This window comes from Parasteatoda tepidariorum, chromosome 10 (assembly GCF_982258835.1).
Source record: "Parasteatoda tepidariorum strain Cologne lab strain chromosome 10, Ptep-v5.0, whole genome shotgun sequence".
Taxonomy (NCBI): Eukaryota; Metazoa; Arthropoda; class Arachnida; order Araneae; family Theridiidae; genus Parasteatoda; species Parasteatoda tepidariorum.
Window position 1 is genome coordinate 100,192,057 of NC_141764.1, and position 15,853 is coordinate 100,207,909.

At 33.7% G+C, this 15,853-nt stretch overlaps 1 protein-coding gene across 1 annotated transcript; it reads right to left on the bottom strand.

The window, feature by feature from the left end:
• Positions 1-519: 519 nt before the first annotated feature.
• On the bottom strand, positions 520-5,712 carry LOC147803166 (uncharacterized). The gene is made up of 4 exons (XM_087152941.1): positions 5,637-5,712; positions 4,215-5,528; positions 3,392-4,124; positions 520-3,190 (listed from the first exon to the last, which is right to left on the bottom strand). Exons 1-4 carry the CDS (start codon positions 5,710-5,712, stop codon positions 520-522), a joined length of 4,794 nt encoding a protein of 1,597 aa, XP_087009067.1.
• Positions 5,713-15,853: the final 10,141 nt, after the last annotated feature.

Genomic DNA, 15,853 nt, shown 5'->3' on the forward strand with positions numbered 1-15,853 from the left:
TCTAATTTTATCGTCTGCTTTTATTTTTTTAAATTTATCTCTTTATATGCTTATTTTATTTTATTTATGCTTTTGCCAGCCCGTTATTTTCTTAATATTTTTACTTTTATTCATGCTTTTGCTAACCAATTATCTTTCTTATATTTTCAAACTTTTATAAAGTGTACCAAGTCAGCGTTAACAAACGGCAAAATTTAACATAGCAAAAACCTATTGTTTCGTGCTTCCGATAAATCTACCCGATCTATCCAGAGATGAAATAACTTAAATTTACAAGAAATACCTGCGTACACATATTTACAAAAGCAACCATTTTATTTTCGTAGAACACATCTAGCACTACATTCTTTCTGTTGCCACTCACACTTTTCATATATACACAGGCTACAAAATCGTTTTAGTTAATATTTACACTTTAAATGAATGACGTCATCTTATGAGAGTGACGTAACACTCCCACCTTTTGATTATGTGTATTTCAATAATCAAAATAACAAAAAATCTAATATAAATTTAAAATTATGTGTCCAAATATCTTGATGGAATCTCAACAGTTCGGCCACTTCTTGTGGTAACGATGTTTCGTAAGGTACTTTGGAAATTTTTATGCTTGTCACCTTCATTTGAAGTTGCGCTTGCGATTGGAGTTGAACCTTCATTTGGCGTCGAACGTATTTCCAGCGGATAAATCCGCTGCACTGGCCTCAAAAACTCGGTATGTGCTGTTTTAAGTCGAGCCACGCGTATCCTTTTATCTTTTCCCGGATAGACGGCAATAACTTTAGCCATCGGCCAGTGTAATCTTTTCTTTAAGTCATCTTCGATTAACACAATCTCGCCAACCTTTAGACCATAATAGTTATTCTTCTTGCGCGGTTGAAGGAGTGTCGCTAGGTATTCGCGGCGAAATCTTTTTCTCAACTGTTCTCTTAACGTCTGTTGATACCTATAGCGTTTTTTAAGATCTATTGTATCCAGCTGATCTAAATCAGGTACTCCCACCGTCGAGATCTCTTGTAAAAACATGGACGGAGAAAGAGGTATTAAGTCATCCAGATCTTCTGAGAGGTATGTGAGAGGTCTTGAATTGATAACGGACTCGCAGTCACACAGAACACTAATCATTTCTTCGTATGAAAGGCATGCTTTCCCCAAAATTTTTCGAAGAATATTTTTTACCAATTTCACCATAATCTCCCAAAAGCCTCCCCACCAGGGAGCAGATGGTGGATTAAATTTCCATTCAATTTTGTATACTGATGTTTCAGCTTCAATTGACTTCCAATCTAAGGACTGAAGTAGATTCTCAGCTCCTATAAAATTACTCCCGTTGTCACAATAGATGATGTGAGGTCTTCCTCGGCGAGCAATGAATCGTCGTAAACTCAAAAGGAACGCCTTAGTTGAAAGTGACAGCACAAGTTCGAGATGTATTGATCGATAAACGGCACATGTGTAGATGACAATCCAACTTTTCACACCTTCCTTTAAATGAAGAGGTCCGGCAAGATCTATCCCGACCACTTCAAAAACAAAAGCTTCTTTAACTCTGTCTTCAGGTAAACCTACGGGAACAGTTTTTATACTTCGTGCATTATATCGTTTGCATCTAACACAGGTCTTGAGGATGCGACGAACTGCTCGACGTCCATTAATAATCCAATAATTTTCTCTTAAATTGGACAGTAAAATTTGCAGTCCAGCATGTAAACATTTCAAATGCTTCTCTTTGATTAGCATATCAACCAATACAAGTTTTTCTGGAAGCAAAATAGGTAATCTAAAATTCTCGGTATCATTTCTCTCTGTCAATTTTGTTTTAATTCTATATATACCTTTTTCATCTTTGAAGACATTCAATGATTTTAAGCTTTTTATATAATCTGCTGTAAAGGCTTCATTTTGTATAACTTTTATAAGTTTGATTTCTGCATTTTCTATTTCAGCCAGAGTTAGTCCACCTTTTTTCCTATCTTTTTCAGACAGTTTGCAATTTTCAAGGAATCTTAGAATCCATCCAACCATTCTGACATTTTTTGTGTAGCTTGAAAAATAAGAAAAAAACTGGTTTGTTCCAAGCAAATTTTTACTTACGAGTATGGTTGTTCCTTTTTCCTTTTCCTTGTCGATAACGTCTTCATCAATTTTATATTCAGATAGAGGCCATGTGTTTTCAGGTAATTTCAACCAGGAAGGACCTTCCCACCACCTTGAACTCAATAATTTTGTTACCGAGCAGCCGCGTGATGGTAGATCGGCTGGATTAGAGTGACCGGGAACGTGTCGCCAATTTCCTGATGAAAGAGCACGGATTTCTTTAACTCTATTTCTGACAAACACACTCCATGGCTCATCTTTCTGGATCCATTGGATAGCAGTTGTAGAATCGGACCAATAATGAATCTTGACATTTTCGATTTCCAAGCTTTTCTTAACGAAATCTGCTAGACGAGTACCAATGTAACAGCTTAGAAGTTCAAGTCTGGGAATAGATATTCTTTTTAAAGGTGCTATTCTTGATTTAGCAAGTAACAATTGTACTGTTGTTTGATATGGTGTCTCACATCTTATGAAAATAACAGCTGCATATGACAGACCACTAGCGTCGCAAAATACATGAAGACTTAAGCTACTATTTCTCAAAATAGCGTGACGGGGAATTTTCACTGTATGCAGTATATTCAGATCTTCCAACCATTTGAGAAATTTCTTTTTTATATCCTCGGAAACTTTTGAATCCCAACCTAATTTTGATTGCCAACTTGTTTGTAATAAAATCTTCGGATATAACATAATTGGACAAGTAAATCCGATTGGATCAAACACTCGATTAGCAAAAGATAATATTACTCTTCTGGTGATAATTTCTGGAGGATCTATAATAGTTCGAGTGTCACAAAACAATACGTCTTCTGATCTGTCCCACAGAAGACCCAACACAGGTGACGGTTCAAATTTTTCAGTTAAGTTTTCTTTCTCTGTAAACTCCCAACCTCGCAGTTCGAATTTCGCTGCAGCCATTAAGTCTGTCGAACATTGAATGAACTCTTTTAACTCTTGTTCAGAATCTACAGACGTGACACAGTTGTCAACGTAGAAGGATTTTTTCAACTTCATAGCCACATCTTGGAAATTGGAGGATTCATACTTGTTCAAATGATGTTGAATAACAGCTCCCAGCAAAAAGGGACTGCAATTTAAACCAAAGACAACTCTGGCGTGTTGAAAAACTTTAACTGTTTTCGCTTCCTTTTCCTCCCACCACAGAAATTTTAAATATTTTCTATCGTCTTCATTTACGGATATTTGGAGAAAAGCCTTCTTTATATCTGATATAACTCCAATTTTCTTTTCTCGAAATTTTATTAGTAAGGTAGGGATCATTTTTAACAAATTTGGTCCTTTCATCAGGTAGTCATTTAACGATAAGTTATCTCTTGTTTTACAAGAAGCGTCAAAAACTGGTCTGACATTCGTGGTGGAATTGGACTTGAAAACTCCTCTATGAGGAAGATAATGGCCGGTACCTTCGTTTGATTCTTCGATGAAACCTTCTTTTATCCATTCTCCAAAAACTGCATTATAACTATCCAAACGGTTATCCTTGATAAGTTTAGTTGTCATCGTTTTCAATCTTCTGCCCGCAATATCTCTGTTACTGAGCATATCGTTTACATCTTTCACCCAAGGAAGACTAATTTCATATCGACCATCTGGGTTTATTTTGACATTTCTAGAAAAGTGTTCCGTTGCAAGAGCATCGTATTCTTCTGAAGTAATTGTCTCGCAAGGATCAGATATACCAATTGTTTCCAATTCCCATAAGTCAGTAACCGAAGTATTTTGAATGAAAAGTGATGTTGAGATAAGCCCAGTGGAACTACAAGTATGGTTTGTTTTTCCCATTACAGTCCAACCAAGGTACGTTTCCATCGCTACCAGTCCGCACTTTAATTGCATGGTTTGACCAGTGTATAGTTTTCCAATATAATCCGCTCCTATCAAAAGTTCGATTTGTTGAGAATCTTTACCTACATCAGAGATATGGATTCCTTTACTTCGTAATTCAGCTAACCAAGGACCATTTTTCAAACTTGGAATACATCCACATATTACCTGTTGGTCTAAAACTTGAATTTCGAACTTGTTATTTTTCTTCATATTTCTTATCCACAATGTGTATTTTTTATGTTCTTTTCTGGAACTAGCTCCACCAAAGACTACGTGTGTTAAAGTTTCATATTTGTTGGTCTTCCATCCCATTTCATTTATTGTTGATTTCAGGATGTACGACCGTTGAGATCCTGTATCACATAGTGCTCTAACAGTTTTCCGTCGTCCATTAGCTTCAATAACTACCATAAGGGTTTGCAATAAGACTTCAGGTTGGCTTTGATTCGACAAAGTAGTATTTTCTTCAGCTGATGTGCCCACAGCCGGTGTCTGATTTATTTGGCTCAAGTCTGGGCACATTACAGGCCAATGTCTTTTGTTACAAACAATACATCGAATATTAGCCCTGCAGTGTTTCGAGCGATGTCCCACCTTCAGACATAAAAAACAGGCTTTGTGTTTCTTTATTATTTCCTGTTTCTCAGCTAATGATAAATTCTTTCCTTTAAAACAATTTTCTGAACTATGTTGCTTCCCGCAAAAAATGCAGTTGCGTTTAAAATGTGGGGCTATTGGCTTATTCTCAGAGAGCAAATCATTTGCAGTAAAAGCAGGAGTTGATATTTCGAAATCTTTGTCTCTTTTACGATGCGAAGAGTCATTATTTTTAAAACCAGTTTTTGCCATAGAAATACGTTCTTCGCCTTCGACTTCGGCTCTCAAAAATGTTAATAACTGCGATAATTTATTGCCATAGGAATCACTTGAATCATTTTCCTTAGTAATTACAGGATTTCTCAGCCACACTCTTAATAAATCCTCTGGAATACATGATTCCACAAGCGGAAACAACATTGCTGCGTATTTCTCTTTTGTTACGCCAATAGACTCCAGTGAACGCAGATATGACTCCAATTTATCGTAAAGTTGCATTATGTTCATCTTTGCTTTTGTGTTCATTACATTTTTCACCACTAAATTTAATAATTCTCTTACGTAATATTCGACGAGGAGTTCTTCTCGCCCAAATCTCGTTTTTAAACTTTCTACCACTTTGGCATAATTATCAGCAGACGGCGGATAACTGTCCACAATTTCCCTTGCTCTACTCCCGACAACCATGCATTGAATGAGATATTGGAATTTGTCCTCATCACTCATACATTCATCATCATGGATTCGACTAAATTGGCTCCAAAAACTTAACCAATCCTTGACTTCCCCACTAAATTTAACTAATTCTATTTTGGGAAGCTTTAATTTTGTCTTTTCAGCCGCCACAGACAAAGCGGTTTCGGGAAATGTGAGAAATTTTTCCAAATATATTTTAACTTTAATACGAATTGCATCAGTTTTTTCCTTATACTCTTCAATTTTATCGTATTCTTCAGATAAGTTTTCTGATTTGGCGTCAACTAATAATTTATATATTTCTTCATCTAATAATGCCAAATCGTTTGCAATACGTTCAAAAGAGGAAAATTTAATTTCAATATCTTCACGAGTACTTTTATTTTCCTTACACATCGCCAATAACTGATTATAACGTTTTGTAAATGTTCCACGAACAGGAGTTCGTTTGGCGATAAGAGAATCCATAATTGCAGTCGCCAATTAATATTGCAAAAGAAAACTAACCTTTAAAATCCGGGTCACCACAATGTTTCGTGCTTCCGATAAATCTACCCGATCTATCCAGCGATGAAATAACTTAAATTTACAAGAAATACCTGCGTACACATATTTACAAAAGCAACCATTTTATTTTCGTAGAACACATCTAGCACTACATTCTTTCTGTTGCCACTCACACTTTTCATATATACACAGGCTACAAAATCGTTTTAGTTAATATTTACACTTTAAATGAATGACGTCATCTTATGAGAGTGACGTAACACCTATACCCAATCGCGACATATTTTGAAAAGATACAAATAATAAAAGTACCAGACCACCGGAAATTAGAAACTTAATAAATTCAGATAGATAATCACATAGGCGTTCACAGGTTTGCAACAAAATGTTTTTGACCAAGAATGAGATCGAAAAAATATTAAAATAAGTAGCCAAAGTTAGCGAAAGATTCCACTTGTAGTAGATGACACGTTAATATGGCTGTCTGATACCCTAAGCCTAAATCAATGGAACATCGAACTTCAAACACTCAAAAATGAGAAAATTGGCCATCCGGAGGCAGGAAAAGACTCACCTGGAATGCCTTGTGGGATTACAAGTTGAATTTAATTAACTTCGGGGTGAAAAAAATGGATATTTCTTTCTTTTAGAAGACGTTTTTGAGGACTCCATAGGAGTTGTTGTTTCGTTGGTGGATCTAGATCAGCTTTTCCCTATGGTATACTGCCATACAAATCTTGATGGTTACCATTGGCCTATGGTATACTGCCATACAAATTTCTATGGTTGCCATAGGCCAATGGTGATGTGCCATACAAATCCTTATGGTTTCCAGTGGCGTATGGTATACTGCCATAGAAATCCTTATGGTTACCATTGCTCTATGGTATACTGCCATACAAAATTTCTATGGTTGCCATAGGAGAATGGTGACGTGCCATATAAATGCCATACAGGTCTCTATGGTTAACATTGGGCTATGGTATCTTGCCATACAAATTTCTATGGTAGCCATAGGCTTATGGGGTTTTGCCATACAAATCTCTATGGTAACCATAGGCGTATGGTATCTTGCCATATAAATTTCTATGGTAGCCATAGGCTAATGGGGTTGTGCCATACAAATCTCTATGGTAACCATAGTCGTATGGTATGTTGCCATACAAATTTCTATGGTAGCCATAGGTTGCCATAGATTACCATAGGCTTCTCTATGGCAAATTTTCCTAAGGGTAGCCAGCTTTCAGGAGGAGAAAATATCCGTTAATATCAAGACTTATTAACAATTGGGTATAATATGAAAAAAGCACAACTACTTCCACTTACTTGGAATAACATTTACCTTTTAGTTTAATTAATAAACTGAGTTTTAAATATGCTTACTAAATTCATAAACTTCGGTAAAACAACAATATAAATTATTTTCAAAGGAACTAGACTAATACGATTCCAACCTGGCGAGTAGCGACTTATAACAAGACATTTCGTTTGATGCTTTTACTTGTTGCTAGAAATCAGGTTCGCAGAAAATGCTGTTTACTATTTAAATTTAGTAGGAATAACACGATCTGTGACGTAGGCTATAGTATACCCAATTATAATATATATATATAGACCTATACTGACCTTTTCTGATATAATCACGTGTGAAAATAAATTTACCAATTATGAATGATTGAACTATTTTAAATAAATGAATAAATAAGTTTTTTGTTTAAGTCTGCATTTAATTTTATATTATAAATATGAGTTAGCTTTCAACAAGTAATATAACAAAAATCAATTCCTACTTCGGTCAACAAAGAAAAATGTTATAATAGTTACTTTTTTTTTTAAATAAGTAACTTTTTTACCCATATAAAACTAAAATTAATGAAGTCAATTTAATTAACGAATTAATATTTGAGAAACATTAATTAACATCATCCACTACAAGTTCAAAAATAAGTATTTGAACTTGAGATGGATGAATAAAAAGGATTTTATGAACGATTGTAAATTTAAACAAGATATATCAATACATATAGGGAAAGTGTGAACTAAAGGTCTGGTTTCTTAGGACAAGTGCCTTATCTGGGCGTCAGAGGGACGTCAACGTCCTGCTGACGCCAACAAAATGCTGGTTTGTTAGCTCAAGGCCTGGTTTCTTAGAACTAGCGCCTTATCTGGGCGTCAACGGAAAGTTGACGTAGAGCTGACACCAAAAAATACTTTTTTGTTAGCTCAGCGTGAGCAGTCTGTCTAACGCAGACATTATCTCTCATTGCGCATGCGTTAATAACGTAAACAAATATTTATTTTGAGTTTGTATTGATTTTGTTATTGTCGACCAGTGTTTTAGAGAACAAATAATTACTTTGTCCAAGAAAAAACACATTATAGCTGAGCTAAATGAAGAGAGCTATGTTTAATGAAGAAGCTATGTTTAATGTCAAAATCAAAATCTTGGCTGATTTCAATGTGCTGTTGGATGTTGTCCGCCATTGCTTCTGTGGTTAACGTCACGTTGTAATCCAACTGCAGTTGAGTTGGACGGCAATTGTAGTTCAAGATGAGCGTTCGATGACGTATACTATCAAACTCACAAATGGACCAATCAGAGGTTAGCGCTGATTTCCAGTTGACGGCTACCTGTCCTAAGAAACCAGGCCTTTATAGTAGGAATTACAGCAAAAAAAAGGCACGTGGTATCAGACTACGAAAGTATAAATTTGGTGACGCGGACCACACGTGCTACCACATAATGTTCTTTATTAAATTGATCTGACACAGCGAATATAAAATAATTAAATACTTAAATTCGAGCGATAAACAATTTTTTTTCAAATAGAGCTATAAGTTAGAAATAATCACTGATGTTATCTTTAAAATATGTGAAAAACTGAATCGCTTATAGTAAAATTTAAAACAATGACTAGCGCTTAACCCATCAGAAAATTCCATTTCTTTTTTCGCTCATCCCTATTTAATAAATGAATTAATATTTGAAAAAAACACTGTATTAACATCAAGTGTCATCTACTACGAGTTTAAAAAAATGGAGTGGATGACTCGTATTTTATGAACGACTGAAAGTTTGAAGAAGATATAGGGGGATAGTGTTGGAACTAATAGTAGGAAATAAGAAGAGGTTTGTTCGTTTGAGATGCTTAGTTTCTTTTTCTAAAATAACTATTTTTTAAATTGAACTTTTAGTTCTAAAAAAAATGACTACGGAAAAGTACTCGTTCGCTGGGGGACTTTTCGATGGTCTTTCCAAAAGGTTTTCTTCAACACGAAGTCACAGAGGTGGTCCTTCCTGGAGGTTTTACTGCATTTCTTTTATAGCATTTCTCAAAATATTGTAAATATTATAAGCTTCAATTTTGAAATGAAGAAAAACTTTAAAATCAAAAGAGAAATAACGTAATTTTCAGACTATTATAAAATATTCATGATAATTTCCTATTTATTATTATTATTATTATTCTCGAAATGCATATGGGGAGCATTTTCAACAAAAAAATGATCGGATGATGATTCGATTACAATTGTTTAATCGCTATTTATTAGATTAAGTCAACCTTTGACAAACGGTAACCGTTACTTTTGTTCCTTAACATATAGCATGCATTTTTAGTGCGTCCCATATTTTATATATTTAAATTTTAAAACTGCTCAATATTCTTTCGTATTATTTAAATACAGCTATATTCTGAAAATTTTGGAAGCTCGCGTAAGTTAGTAAGATAGCCATTTGGTTTTGTTTTACTTACTTAGAAATTATGACTGCTTTTGTTGCATTTATAGGCTGTACTTCAAATACACGAAAAATGATTCTTCTAAATCTATTAAAAGCATACGTTAACTACAGTTTGCGAAATCATAAATTTGTATTTACTCCATTTGTGGAAACGAAATCAATTTTTAAAGAGGCGTGCTTTTAGCGTTCCTTCGAAATTCAGTTTCACCATCGTCTGAGCTTTCCAGAAATGAAAGCGACAAATTCTCTTAAAAGCATCTTTTTCGATTCTTAAGTAAAATGGATTTTCGAAAAAGAACGTGTATTTAGAATGACAGCTCTCGCCAGCAAAATTAGAAAGTTTTAGATAAAGGAAGAAAAAAAAAATTGACAAAATTTACATACATTTTTTGGAGAAAAGCTCACATCTGGATCTAAACGTCTTTTTTTAAAAGCTTTTTCTAATAAGCGAATATTAAATTAGATTTTAATTTATGAATTATATTTTTAAAAAATATTTATATTTGTTTTAAAATATTGGGTTGCCAACCAAATACTAGCTTTTTGTTTTTTAAATTTAAAAATTCTGTGCGTCATTAAATGTTTTTGCCATAATGTTTAGGATCATTAAAAGAAAAAGTAACGGAATTTATAATTTTTTAAAGCTAATTTATGTTCATTTTGAGATCATTAAGACGAGGCGTTGAGAAAAAGTAGAATTTTCAATCATTTCTTTCTTTTCTAAGGCCCCAAAAACTGCTCGGGATATTTGTGTTGTGTATGAAGAGGGTGCCATAGCTGAGAGAACCGCAGGTGATTGGTAGGTCAAGCTTAAAAATGGAAAATTCGATCTTACAAATGCTCTTATTTTCGAATATCCATAACGTCCATGAATGAACTGAATTTTTACACGAAAATTCGGTTTTAACGACAAAATAACAGACAGAGAAATTGGAATTCTACCTAAAATTTAAATTTGTAAAATCTCTATATATATTTCTCTTACACGGCGACAAAAAAAGCCTCATTACAACTCCCCGAATGGCAACGCTAAAAAATCGACCCATGATTGCCGCTAAAAATGTCACATGCCAAATCTAGCTGAGATGGCTCAACATATAGCGCTTTTAAAAACGGAAACTGAAATAACCAGAGAGAGCATAAGCAAGACAGAAGTGATAGTCTTTGTCGATAGATCTCTATTTTAGTATTTTGTCGAAAGCGCTTTTTTTCACGAATTTATATATTACGAATTTATTTGACGGTTTTTGATTTATATCACGAATTTATTTGTTTTACTAGAATTTATTTGTTTATGCAGGTTTTTACATTGCAATTCACTTATTTAAATTTTCAATAGACTTAATTATAGCCAAAATTTTAACCTTTTTAAAGAGATATCAGTTTTAGAAATTTTATCTTAAGATTTTATACTATAGCACATTTCTAATAGGTTTAACGAATTACATGTCATTTATTTGAATTCAAATTTATTTGAATGACTTAGTATTTACTAAAAAGATGTAATTTTTTTTTTAAAGAAAGTTGTTATATGGATTTGAAGGATTGTTTTGAATTCTTAGAATTTTGTGCATTTGCAATGTACCGAAGTTAGTAGCGAGCGAAGCAAACCATATACGATTGCGTAGCAATTTTCGGGGGTTGGCGAGCGTCAGCGAGCAGGGGGCGCAGCCCACTAGTATTAAAAAATACAAGTAAACTTACCAGCCAATCACTAATAAATTAAGTGAATAATCCCAAGAAACTGGAGTTTGGAAAATATTTCTCACTTTAAAACTTCATAGGCATAAAAAATATGTATACGGAAATAAAAGTGGAAATGCTTCTCAAAAATAGGAGCTTATTCTAAAGACTCGCCAGACATGAATGGGAAGAAATGAAAATGCTTTTAAATATAAAATGGAAAATGAAGGAGGGGAACAAAACTAGAAAAACCGCAGTAGCTGAGAGTGAAGAAAAAAAAAAGATGGAAAAAAAAGCAGAACAAAAAAACCCACTGTGTCCGAGAAGGGCAGAGCAGGGTAGTATCATGCGGTATGGAGAGGTAGTCAAAAACTAATGTCTTTTTAACAAGGGATTCACATGAATGAAATGAATTTTCAGAGCATGGAGATGAGTTCATATGCTTGGAGGAAGGAAAAATTTTGGCATAGTCGACATTTAACTCATATGTCCAAGATTCCAACAGTATGCAGCAATTGATGGTTTAACGTACTCTGTAAAAATGACAAATCTTATCGTGTTTCTTAAGTCTAAATATTAAAGCACGTTTGGCGATGGTCGTACTGGCAAAATAGGTGTTAAATGCCCCAGCGATATTCAAAATAGATAGAATCATAAAGAGACTCAAATTTTAAGATCATTAAATTTAAAAATAACTTTAAAACCAAGATGGGAGAGGATATATTTTTTGTAACCGTTGTTGAACAGCCGACCGAATTTTCAGTTTACAGCTATCAATGTTCAACTCAGCAACCTTGTAATTCTGAACCCATTCCAGAAGACAAGGGAACTCCAGCTCAGAATAATTTTTTATAAAATCAGCTCAACTTGATGTCCAGACATCTTGTTTCATTCAATTAAACGCTGGTTTCTTTGTAAACGCCATTAGCTCGTCACCACCTTTCCATGTCACGTGGAGATGCATTTTACCCTGATTTGCCTATTTAGGCTACAGCGGTTTTTCTAGTATTGTTCCTCACGTTTATTCTCCATTTTGTGTCAGCAACTTGACGTTTCATTTTTCAAATCCCTTTTTTTCCTACTATCATTCACATCAGGCAAGTCTGTAGAGGGGGTGTGTATTTTTGAGCATTTAAAATATGTCGGGTAATATTTCCATCTCTAAATTTTTGAATTCAATGAAGCTTTTTTAATAAGCAAATAATAAGCAGTTCGATTCTATGAAATCTTTTTCAGGAAGACTTTAATAAAAGTTGTTATAACCGAACAACTTAAAATTATGCATAAAACGGGACGGCCTGGCTGGTAGGGCACTGGACTCATGTCCAAGAGGTCGAAAGTTCGATCTCACCAATCCGAAAAGTCATTGTGTACAAAATGTTGACTGATGTACGCTAAATTTGTCGGGATCACAAAGTCCTTAAAGATCCTGTGACGAATCATCACCTCTGGGGGGGAACTGGATCTGATTTTGATCGAACGCAGGTTCAGATCAAAACTACGTTCTGAGGATGGATGGTGTGCGGATGTGTCCTCCCTATAAAACGGGTTGTGACGTATGTATTTTGTCATCGGATCATCCTGAGGGATGTTTAATTGACCGTCGCCAATAGCCCATTGTGCAGCTCCAATGCAATGTAAATAAAAGCATAGTACCGTAAAATTTTACAAATTATAATACGTTAAATGTTCTTTTTTGATAGAATTGTTAAATAAACAGTTAAGTATTAAATTTCATTTAATAATGCCAGCAACAAAAACCACATTACTATTCTAGTGTCTCTCATATTCTATTTTAAAATATTATTTGAATTGAATAGTATTGTCACATATTCGTTGGGAGCTATAAGCTATTTCATGGGACGCTGAACAGAAATAGAAGAGGGTAACACCACAATAGTTTAGTTTAAAGAAAAAACATATCAAAAGTCAGCCAAATCATGATTCTGGACGTTAGGGTGCAAGACATCAAAAGAACTTTTTTTTCTGAAATGGAAGAATGCAACTTTTTAGACTCAGAATATTGTAGCCATTCAATCGATTTTTTTTCTCTTTCTTTAGTGGTTCGCTTGTAGAAATAGCTATAACTTTGTTTTTTAAGCAAATTTTCGTGTTTTCGCAATTTTTGAACAGCATCTCCAGAAACAATTTGTCCTACCGAATCAACGCATTTATCAAAAAAAACATTAAATCTAATTTATTTGGAGTTATTTGCTAAAAATATAAATATAATGACATCAATAGTTCACATTTTCAAATTTTAAAACTTATGATAAACCACTAATGTAAATTTATGTTATGTAATGTTATGTAAGTACAGTGCGCTAAATAAATGCTCCAATGTTTGATCTAATGATCCGATCTTCAAATTCTGAGACTCCATCTTAATGACTCTAGGGGAAGACCTTAAATATGCTATAACTGCAGACGACATTTTAAGTTGCTAAATCGGACACAAGAACGTACTTTCTCTGAATAAACATACCCTTTTTTCACTAGATTTGGATCTCTGACCTCCAAAATATAAGGGGGTAGCTGCAGTTAGATCATCAGATAGCTCCAAAGTTTGGACCCCTTAATGTTAATTTTACTTTTTGCAAATTTTGCTTTGTCTCGAAAAATTTTGAAATGAATTTAAAAAAATTTATGCACCATTATAAAATTCTTTTATCCGAAGATAATACCATGCAAAAAATAACTTTAAAAAATTAAAAATATTTATTATTTTTTAAAAATTGGTAGAAAAAATTTTGAATGGCAAGATCTATAAAATTTGCGTCATTTCAAATGATGTAATTTGACATTTTCTGGCAATTTATGGTAATTTTAATGGCAAAATTTGAGTGAAATCGGTCAAAAAGTCTTTCGAAATCGAGTTTTAACGTAGCCGCATTTTTAAAATTTCACTTCTCAGGAACTATTTGACAGATTTCACGTAAATTATGTATTTCACCATGTAAAATTACATCCTTTTAAATGATGTAAAAAATTGTATACCTTATAATTCAAAATTTTTTCTACTTTTATTAAATAAAATAATGAAAAATAATAAATATTTACACAAATATATATTTTGCTTGGTATTAATTTTGGATAAACGAATTTCATAATTGTGTGCAAAAATTCTTCAATTCCCATATAAAGCTCTTGAGATATAGCGAAATACAAAAAGGATGAAATTAGCATGAAGGGGAACTTACATTGGACCATTCCCCTGACCACACTATGGGCATCCTATTTGCACGATTGATCCCTTTTATTTTGGGGATCAGAAATTCGAATACGTCGGAAAAAAATATGTTTATTCAGACAAAGTACGTTTCTGTGCCTGGTTTCGTAACTTCAAATATCGTCTGCACTAATTAATTATCATATTTGACGCTCCCCCCTCGAACCCTTAAGATAGAATCCTAGAACGTGGAGATCATTAGATCAAAAATTATTCAGAGTGGGCCGTTTTTTATTTTGTGTACTGTACAGTCATGCCTACATTTAGCACTACACATTTTTAAACAGATTTTTGCGTTGAAACGAAATAATTTGAAGTAAGACTTAATCACTAAATAAGAAATTTGCTTAAGCTTTGCTTCTGTTTAAGCTTATTTTAATTAAATAAGCTTTGGAAGAAGTGGCATATAAGCACTAAATTGAGGTACTATATTAGTATCTAAAAATAAAATAATTAGATTAATTGTTATACAGTAGTTCTGTCTTTTTTTTTTGTGCACTCTAATCCAGTAAAATGAATGTTTAGTTAACCTTTCATATTTGCTGCAAATTTAGTAATAAGTAAACTAAAAACTTTTTAACCTGAATATCTAAGTTGGTTTGGTTCCTTCTATATAAAAAGATAAATTGTTTTACTTAGAAAGGATAAAGATAATGACTAATAATTGTAAATTGAACTATAAATGTAAATTTAACTATAAATGCAAATCGAATAAATGTAAATTGAACTATATTAGAGTTTAAGTTTTCAGGCATATGTTAGAATAGTGAAATTTTTTATGAAGATGCATTGCCTAAAATCGAAATTCTAATGTCTTAATTGAATATTTGCTCTGGTTCTAAATTTTAAATTCATGGCTAAAAATCTTTTTGATTCTGACAGAGGGTTGGTAACTAGGTAGATAAATAGTTTTGTGGCGTAACTACCTCTACAATTACTAAATATCAATTAACTAGTATAGAAGACAAGCTAACTCGATTTAATCTTTTTGATAGATGAAGGTTGGCATTGTCGATATCTCTTTTCCCCACATTGGTGATCCGGACGTGATATGAACTCGCCTACATCGAATGTATCGCTCACTTTGATAGATAGTCCACATTGAACAGTTGACTTTCCATTTGTGACTGCTTTACTGTCCTATTCGCAAAGTTTGCTTCTCAGTCTCATTTACGCACAACGATATCCTGCGCACACTCTACTGCTAATAGCAACACAGGAAAGGTTGCACACACAACCGTGAACTAAATACAGCTCTCACCACAAGCGGTCAAAGTCCGGTGAACAAAATACTGCTCTCCCGGTCTTTCACGAATATGGCAACTAGTGGCATCTGTTCTTTGAGTTCTATCCCTGATAAAATTCTGGTGGGGAAGTATTGTGGCGTAACTACCACTATAATTGTTAAATATAAATTCACTAGTATATAATGCTAACTTGATGCAATC